Source organism: Urtica dioica, chromosome 6 (genome assembly GCF_054948205.1).
Source record: "Urtica dioica subsp. dioica isolate 48M chromosome 6, U.dioica_male_clone48M_v1_H2, whole genome shotgun sequence".
Lineage (NCBI taxonomy): Eukaryota > Viridiplantae > Streptophyta > Magnoliopsida > Rosales > Urticaceae > Urtica > Urtica dioica.
This window is the reverse complement of record NC_142761.1, coordinates 7,766,451-7,776,224: the sequence shown is the minus strand read 5'-3', so window position 1 is coordinate 7,776,224 and position 9,774 is coordinate 7,766,451. Positions and strand designations below refer to the sequence as shown.

Below are 9,774 nucleotides of genomic sequence, written 5' to 3'. Positions count from 1 at the left end.
AACGGCAAAGTAGCTATGTTATCATGTATGTTTTTATCTTATGTCGCTCATGCTTTTAACGTAATAAACACGATTAATAAGTTAAGTAAGTAAGAGAGTCGTACCGCCTCGAACTACGGAGGTAACTAGAGGAATTTCTCGAGCCGAACTACGGGCTCACATAGAGAGTTCCTCATATGTTTATGTATGTGACGGGGCGTTCTATGGGAGGTCGCAGCCCCATGGTTCGTTACCAAAGTGTACACTGAAATCGGTACGGCTACTCTAGGGGACCCCCGAACTAAAATACGATAGACTTTTAATAGGGTATCTCATGTCACAGTTAAAATTTAAAGTAATAATAACCGGTTCATGCATTTTTATTTTATTGCTTATGTTTTGTGAGTAATAGTTATTTTCGCTGAGCGTTAGCTCACTCTATGTATACATGTCCGTGTTGTAGGTAATCAACATATGAACAAGTGAGGAGGGTGGATCAGCGGCGGCGATAGCGAGAGGGTTGAGTTATGGTTGCCGTTTTCGAAAATAAAAGACTTCCGCTTTGCTTTCAGTTTTTCAATAATCCAAACCCAAGGTTTTATTGTTCATGGTTTAAGTTATGTTTTTCAATTTCGTTAAAGGTTACGACTTTATTTATGTTATTTATTTTACGATGGTATTTTGTTGGTTTTAAATTTTCATTATGCAACTTCAACTTTTCGGTTGTTTTCGTTCATCAAGTTTAAATGAAAATTTATTTTTAGGTTACGAGTTTTCAAACTTTATATTTTAAGTTATGTTTTAAAAAAAAAAATTTACCTCAAATTTTCTTAAGTTTCAAAAAGTACGATAAGTAAGACGGTCCGAAAAGTCGGGTCGTCACATATCTTATTTTTTTTAAAAATACGTATCTCCAATAAAGGCAATCAGATTGAATATCGTTTTTTTTTTTTAGTTTTAAAGGCAATATCACAGCTACGTGTTTTTGTAGAAATATTAAAACAAATAATTAAGCAATTTATTTATTTAAAAAAAAAAAACAAACAATCCCTTTATTTAACAAACACAAAATTGATTTTCACAAATCACCAACATTTCAAAGTTGTGTTTATTAATTAAGAAGCCAATTTTGATAATATAATAGTATATAAATTTGAATGCCGTGTGGATTAAACAATTAGTCTGATAGCCTTTTCTATTTAATTAGTCACAAAATCTTGGATAATGAATGACTATTTGACTTCTATTAGCTATTAATTTGACGTTACTTTATTCATTTTTGTCATAATAATTTTTTATTAAAAAATTAGGAAGGGCATATTAGTCATCTTATCAATATCGGAAATGATTTTTGACACGATGCACGACTGCCACGACTACACCACCAAAAGTAATAAACACCAAAAGAACTATTTAAAATCGTCCAATTGTCACATGTTGTATGGATCGTCCAAATTCGGGATGGTGTGAAATAGCAATGCTCTATCAATATTTAATAGTCCCAATGGCTATTCATTTAAAAATTAGAAAATTATGGCTAGTTTACAATAGCGTATAATGCTCAAGTGCCCATGTGGGAAGGATATTGTTTTATGTAGATGTGGGCCATAGTTTCTGAGACACCAAAACAGAAAACTTTTATTATTGCTCAAGGCGCGCGGCCACCACAGTGGGGGTGCCTCCCATATCGACGTCGAAAGTATGAGCATTCGAAGCCAAAGGATTATTAAAACGTATGAAACATAATGAAACACGGAGTGATCTCACGGAGAGATCTTATTTGTTCAATTATATATAATTCAAAGGCGTGGATGGATGGAGGACAATCAGAGGGGCGGGGAGATGTGAGCCCCAATGGTAGTTATATAGGTTTCGCCGGTTCCATAGAAGCCAACAATGCGGCCATGTTTGATGGGAAGAGTAAAAGGCGTGCCTTGTTCTCTGCCGAACCCTTTGACTTGTCCTCTGTTGGTCGTGAATTTGAGTGACGTCACCACCTTCACACCCGCAAATGTGCCTAGGTACCCACTGATTTCAGTTATCTGTTCATCTGGGAAGTCCAGTACCATCTGAAACAATACATGTATAAGTTATAAGCAATTTTTTTTTTTTTTTTAGGTAATAATATGTCTCCCCTAGTTCTAAGTGTGGATAGTAATTATATGGTATCAACCTCTTTTTTGTCACCCCCATCGCCTCCATGCTCTCCTCCGGTGGCCGGCTTGTAGTCTTTTATGTAGGTCACAGTAATGGCGTCGATACAACTACTAGACCTTATTGTGATTTTTGTTACACCATCGAAGCTATCTCCGTCGTCCCACTGCGTCCCACTTCTTGTTCCCCATGGTCCCACCGCAACGCTTGTCCCACTTCTTGTTCCCCATCGTCCCACCGCAACGCTTTTCTAGGACATGGAAAATATACAACTAAGAATATGTGACAGATAACCAGTAACAAAGTAGTGAAAAGAAAACGCACAACTTTATTCAATTAAATTATAATTGGGTACCTTAGTCACCTCCATTTCCGTAGCCCTCTTAGAGAATATTACGGGTAAAGTAATCCCAACTCTCAAGCTAGCTTTGAAATTGGTTGAAGACCATGTTGGATAACCAGACCTGTATTTATAGAGAAATTGTAGTTCGGTACGTTCTTAATCTGTTTAACGTTCACGTATCACATGCATAAAACATGTGCAATACAACTCGCTCCATTTACAACCCTACAGCTAAAACTTCCAAAAAATGTAGATATAGATTCCAACATTACATTGATTTATAATGAATAAGCCTATTTTTTTCGCATTGAAATAAGGGTAATTAAGCTAAATAGCCTCCTGAAAATAAGCAATTTATTTTTAGCCCACATTTTGTTAATTAATGGTAAATAGCCATGTGGATTTATTTACATAAAAAATAGGACGAGACTACCCTTAGTTATTCCCGCCCAATTTGTATCAGTGTTATTAGGATAATCAGCTCAAAAATTTGGTCATTAATGATAGCGAAAATCGAAGAGGTAATTATAACCGTATCATGTGTTCACACTTCACATGCAACCAATCTCATTTATTGTTTTTAAGAAAAAAAAGGGCTTCTTCTTCCTCTTCCCGTCACTCTCTTTCTCTTTCTCTCTCTCTCAAAAATTTCATTTCATTTTTTTTCCTCAAAACTTCAATTGACCATATCTCTATCGTTTGAGCTCCGATTTGGGTGATTCCAAGTGTTATGAACTCGATCGTGTCGAAGAGAGGTTCAAGAAAACATCCATCATGCTTGCTAAAAATTTCGGTTCATTGTCGTGGGAGTTCGCCGGAAAAGACCTCCGCCCCAATGTTGAGTTTTCCGATCACCGGAGGGAGGTGGTGTTCACCGCCGGTATAAAATGAAGTTCATGACATGGGTAACAAAAGCCCTCATGAAATTCCTCCGATCGGTGGTCGGAGATGCTCCGTTTTGCTCGAGGTACGTTATGGAAATAAAAAGGGCTAGATCTATGTTGATGTGTTGTAATTTTGATGAAATTGACTTCGTCATGGTATTTAGAAGGTGAAAATGTGTAGGGTGGGACTAATGGCTGATTGTATGTTCTTGCTTGGTTAAGCTCTATCATTGATTTTTTTTCTCCCGTGCTCCCTGTTTGGTCTGACGGGTTTGGATGAATTGAAGCTGTTGAATTGATTTTTGTTGGTTAAAATTGAAGGCTGAATTTCAATCGCAGGCTCTGGTTATTCGGCAAAGTCTAGGGCGTTGTGTGTCGGTGCTGAGGAAGGCGGATTTAGTTCGATTTGTTTGAGAAGCGGTTAATATTAATATTTTTTCTCTCGTGCTCCCTGTTTGAATTTTCCGAGAAGAGAAGAATCTGCGTCCAAAGGTCCCGATCGATATTATGGACTCCGCGAAGAACAGTTTTTTTTTTTTTTTTTTTTTTTTTTTTTTTTTTTTTTTTTTACAGTATGTTCGTGTAAATATGAAGCTTATTTACAGTATATTTATTATAAATACAAAGCATATTTACAGTGTATTCACTGTAAATACAAAGCATATTTACAATATAATCGTGTAAATAAACTGAAAAAAATTCTGAAAATATTTTGGACACGAAAATTCTGGAAATTATGAATATGGAAGACAAAATAATATCAATGAATGAAGAATATATTTACAGATTTTATCCATAATGAATTGCAACGAAAATAGAAACTAATTATCTAAAGTAAACGCTGAAAATTTCCAAATACATAACAATTAATGAGCTGAAAACTTTCAAAATTTGCTCAAAATTCAAATTTCAAATTTGAAAACTTCCCTATTCGGTTTCAATATTTAATTCGAAATTTAAAAAAAAAACTGCCTAATTAAAATAGCGTAAGGGCAAAAATGTAAAACTAATTCAATTAATAAGCTGCCACGTAAGCAAGATGACTATTTACGGGAAATTAACGAATGGTTGGCTAAAATGAAATTGCTAGTGTTTTAGATGGCTACGCAGCCAATTATTTGTTGAAATAATGAATTCAAGATGGATTAGAGAAAATAATATATAAATGCTTTTCTTCAAGATTACTCAATTAATGTTGCTGAAAGGTACGTAATGGTATTTTTGTATAACTAACAGCCATAAAATTCAAAATAAATCTTAATTATTTTAAATATTTACCCAAAAATACGTTTTTTTAAGGAGGACATTATTACTCGATGATAAAAAAAAAAACACATATATACAAATATATATAAGAAGCTAAACATATATAAGAATCTATTATGCTATCACACAAATATATTCTAGAAAGTGTAATATAATTATACTTTCTATTCACTGATTGACAAAAATTATATTTGACTAACATATATGTTCCATTTCCATGATAAATTTTTTATTACAAACACAAGCATATATACAAATTAGTTCGGTACGTTCTTAATCGGTTTAAGATTCACGTATCACATGCATAAAACATGTGCAATACAACTCGCTCCATTTACAACCCTACAGCTAATACTTCCAAAAAATGTAGATATAGATTCCAACATTACATTAATTTATAATGAATAAGCCTAATTTTTTTTTTTTTGCATGAAATTATGAATTCAAGATGGATTAGAGAAAATAAAATATAAATGCTTTTCTTCAAGATTACTCAATTAATGTTGCTGAAAGGTACGTAGTGATATTTTTGTATAACTAACAGCCTTAAAATTCAAAAGAAATCTTAATTATTTTAAATATTACCACAAAAATACGTTTTTGTAAGGAGGATATTATTACTCAATGATAAAAAAAAACATATATACAAATATACATAAGAAGCTAAACATATATAAGAATCTATTATGCTATCACACAAATACATTCTAAAAAGTGTAATATAATTATACTTTCTATTCACTGATTGACAAAAATTATATTTCACTAACATATATGTTCCATTTCCATTTAATGATAAATTTTTTTATTACAACGGTAGTTACACTTTGACTATGTTTATTTCTTGATAATTAATTGATTCCGAACACTCATAATGTCGTCCATATAATTTTAACCGATAATTTGGCATCATTTCATTAAGTTTATTATCAACTTCTAATTTGTACATTTCAAATTTTTTTATTGCCTTGTCTAATTTGAAGCAATAAAAATAAAAATATTTTATACTATTGTCAGTGAAACTCATAAAGTATTTGTTACCATATATCATTTGCATGACTTTTAAATCAAATAAATTGTTATGGAGTAATTCAAAATCGTGCAGGTCCCTCGCTTAAGGAATCTGACCAATGAGGTCATCCAAGAGGGTGGTGGAACGTCCTCAATTACTTCTACGACGGCTTTAGAGACACAAGGTCTAGTCAATATTTCGATGGGGACATTCTCAAATCCTTCCTCGTCGATTTCGGATGCGAGGGGTTCCAAGGCGTCAGCGTCGGTGTTTGCCTCACGAGGGCCCTGCGCGCTTTTGAACTACGAGAGTGCCTAGAGGTTCATTTGCGTTTTTTCCAAGTACGCAATCATGTAGGGCTCTTTGCGGCGTTGTGGCATCTCACTTGGTTCAGAATTAGTTGCTAATCGTAGAGAATGCGCAAGTTTTCCACCCTTAACTTGCATGATAACTCCAGTCCCACGATCAGAGCTTTGTATTATACATCATTTTTCGAGGCCTTGAATTCGAAGCGTAGTGCATACCTCAATTTTTCCCTATCGAGATTCGTGAGCACAACGTCGGCGCCAACCCCTTGAGCATTTGATGTACCATCCACGTGTAGTTCCTGGACTAGCCCCGTCGACCATTACCTCTCTTCTTCGACAACTCGTGGTTGTCGTCTTTCATCGGGTTCTCTCCCATTTTATTCCATTCTTTAACTTTGTCCTCATTTTTTTGTGATGACCCGACTTTTCGGATCGTCTTACTCTACTTACTTTTTAAACTTTAGAAAACTTCACTACTACAAATGTTGGATTATACAACCCACTTTCTACAACGCTTAACATAAGCGTTGTAGAAACTAGGGATTCTACAACGATTAACATAAGCGTTGTAGAAACTTAGTGTTTCTACAACGCTTATGACTAAGCGTTGTAGAATTCAGGTGTTTCTACAACGCTTTTGAATAAGAGTTGTAGAATCTAGGTTATTCTACAACGCTTATGTAAAGCGTTGTAGAAGAACTTAAATTTCAGATTTCCCACAACGTTAACACTATCCGTTGTAGAATCGTCGCCGCGGCACCATGTGATTTTCGCCGCGGCGAAACCTTTCTACAACGCAAGATAAAAGCGTTGTAGAAGGATGGACCTCGCCGCGGCACGATTTAAACCTCGCCGCGGTGAAGCTTTCTACAATGCTTTTTTAAAGCGTTGTAGAATCCATTCGCCGTGGCGATAGTCATCTCTCGCCGCGGCGAAATATACTCCGCCGCGGCGAGAAGGATACCGTGGCCAAGCAGTTTTTTATGAAACTGCCTCGCCGCGGTGATGAAGGAATCCCGCCGCGGTGAGGTGATCCTACAACGGTTATAAAATCCGTTGTAGGATCCTCTCACCGCGGCGAAGACATATTCTCGCCGCGGCGAGGTTTTTAGGTTTTCACTATATAAACCAATTTTCAGTTTTTTTTCTCATTCTCCTCAAAATACAAACGCGAGACAACCATTTCGGCCGAGTCTGTCTTAATTTTCTCTTCCAAATTCCCTCGCCACGTCCTCGCCACCCCGATTTCTCGCCGTCGCCTTGTCCTCGCCTCCATTCTCGCTCGCCACATCCTCGCCGCCATTCTCGCTCGCCACGTCCTCGCCGCCCAACTCTCTCGCGCCTCTCTCTCTCTCGCCGCCTCTCACTCTCTCTTTAACATAGCAAGGTATGATTTTCTAAGTTTTTAAGGTGGTTATTGATTTAATTTCGTGTTGTTGATATGGATTTCGTGTTTTTGAATATGGATTTCATGTTATTTCCCCGAGTTGCATGTTGTGGCTATTGATTTAACAAAATTTGTGTTATTGATTTAAGGTGGTTATTGATTTAACAAAATTAGGGTTTTTTTATTTTATTATGAATTAATTTGATTTAGAATTTGTGTTAGAATGAATTTGAGTTACAATTTGTGTTAGAATGAATTTGAGTTAGAATGGAATTGTTTATGAATTTGATATTGTTATGTTTAAATGAAGTTGGAATTGATATAGAATTTGTGATTGTTGTGACATTGTTAGTATTTAAAATGGTTATGTTGATTGTAGATGTCGAGATTGAATTTTTTATGATTATGCTTTGTGAAGGTGAAAAATGGTTCGAACAAAAAATCCGGCGGGCGCCACGGCTCCGAGCACTTCCAAAGGTCCTAGTAAAAGTAAAGGTAAGCGAGCTCGTCAACCGTCCCCTGAAGCAGATTATAACACAAGTATCTTCACTAGCAAGGCCGCGGAGGATCGTTACGACAAAATCTCGTCGCGCAGTGTGATCCCTGAGCGGGGATTCAATGTGAGCTCTAACACCGATATAGGAGTGTCAATCAGCAACAGTATTCAAGGTCATGACTGGGTGAAGTATTGTGCCGTTCCCGAGTTCGAGGCGAACTTAAACTTGTGTACGAATTCTACGCAAACTTACCAGATCACAATGGAGATGTTGTGACGGTCCGAGGTAGACCGGTCGATGTGAGCGTCGAAGCGATCAACGATTTGCTTGGGACCCCAGATGTGCCTTTCGAGAATGAAGGCTATCGGGAATGGTTAAAAACTTGCAGCCACGAGGAGATGGCGAGGTTGCTGTGCATTCCAGGAGAGGAATGGGTCCTTGAAAAAGGGAAAAGGGTACTCAAGCGTGACCAACTCACCAGGATTGCTAAAGCTTGGATTTACTTTGTTTGCACTCGCCTCTTTTCGATCAAGCACTTCACCACTCTTGACGAGGGTCGTATCCATGTGTTGTTCTACATCATAAAAGGTTATTCTATCAACGTCGGTCGATTCATCTACAATTGGATGAAGAGTCTAGACTATACTAATGAACGACACGGTTGTGCTCTTCTTGTAACCATTTTTCATTTCTGCCTTTCTTTGGATTATTCACTCTCAACTCATTCAAATGAATATCCACAAATGGCGTGACCTCAGAAACGTTGTGTAGCACATGGAGACCGGCTTGCTCCCATTCTTTTCGGTTGACACTCGAATAGGTACCTATAAATAAAAACATACTTAAACAAGAACGCTCATAATTTAAAGTAACAAATAAAGTGTCAAAAACATACCTGTAGATAGAGCTTTTGAATCAAAATTGGTGTTTTTGGGTACCCGAATTTCATCTGCTTTAGCTAAATACTCAGAAAAAAACTCAACCCACTCTTCTGCTATGTAATTTTCAACTATGCTTCCTTCGGGCCTATTGTAGTTCTTCACGTAGCTTTTCAACACTTTCATGTAACGTTCGATTGGATACATCCACCGTAAAAATACGGGCCAGCATAATTTCACTTCACGTACCAAGTGGACGGTTAAATGAACCATGATGTCGAAAAACGAAGGTGGAAAAAACTTTTCGAGCAAGCAGAGAGTTTTCACCAATTCTGACTGCATTAAATCTAGGCGAGTAGGATCGATGACCTTCGAGCAAATTGAGTTAAAGAATACACATATCTTTGATATTGCGAATCTCACATCTTTTGGCACGATTCCTCGCAAAGCAAGAGGCAACATTTGTTGTAGTAGTACATGACAGTCGTGAGTCTTCATTCCAATAAGTCTCAAATCTTTCAAAGACACGAACCTCTTATAGTTTGATGAATGACCATCGGGGACTTTAATAGAAGCAAACCAGGTACACAACTTCTTCTTCTCCTTTCGATCTAGAGTGTTTTGCCGGTGGCAATTTTGTTTTTTTTCCACCCCCTCTTGGGGATGCAAAATGCTTCTTATATTCATCTCTTTGAGATCCATTCGAGATTTTAATCCGTCTTTCGATTTATTTGGATCATCAAGAAGCGTACCGATAAACGATTCACACACATTTTTCTCGATGTGCATAACATCCAGGCAATGCCGAACGTAGTGTGACTTCCAATAAGGAAGGTCGTAGAAAATCGATTTCTTCTTCCAAGGATTCTCTTTGAAGGATTCTTTAGTACTAGCACTCCGCTTTCTTTTCCCAAACACTTCATTGACGTTTTTTAACCATCTCATAGACATCTTCACCAGACAAAATTCTAGGAGGCGGTCGTTCTTCTGTATTTCCATCAAATGCCTGTTTCAACCTTCTATATGAGTGATCTCTTGGTAAAAATCTTCTATGACCAAGAAAAAC

At 36.7% G+C, this 9,774-nt stretch overlaps 1 protein-coding gene across 1 annotated transcript; it reads right to left on the bottom strand.

The window, feature by feature from the left end:
* Nucleotides 1-1,597: 1,597 nt before the first annotated feature.
* LOC149393230 (jacalin-related lectin 19-like) lies at nucleotides 1,598-2,562 on the bottom strand. The gene is made up of 3 exons (XM_089617487.1): nucleotides 2,489-2,562; nucleotides 2,153-2,383; nucleotides 1,598-2,048 (listed from the first exon to the last, which is right to left on the bottom strand). Exons 1-3 carry the CDS (start codon nucleotides 2,501-2,503, stop codon nucleotides 1,806-1,808), a joined length of 489 nt encoding a protein of 162 aa, XP_089473613.1. The 5' UTR covers nucleotides 2,504-2,562; the 3' UTR covers nucleotides 1,598-1,805.
* Between the last annotated feature and the right edge of the window lie 7,212 nt (nucleotides 2,563-9,774).

Excerpts from the sequence above, each read along its gene's own strand:
- LOC149393230 (XM_089617487.1), bottom strand. Across the intron at positions 2,049-2,152 it reads ATGGGGGTGACAAAAAAGAG|ATGGTACTGGACTTCCCAGA; the intron begins GTTGATACCATA and ends GTATTGTTTCAG.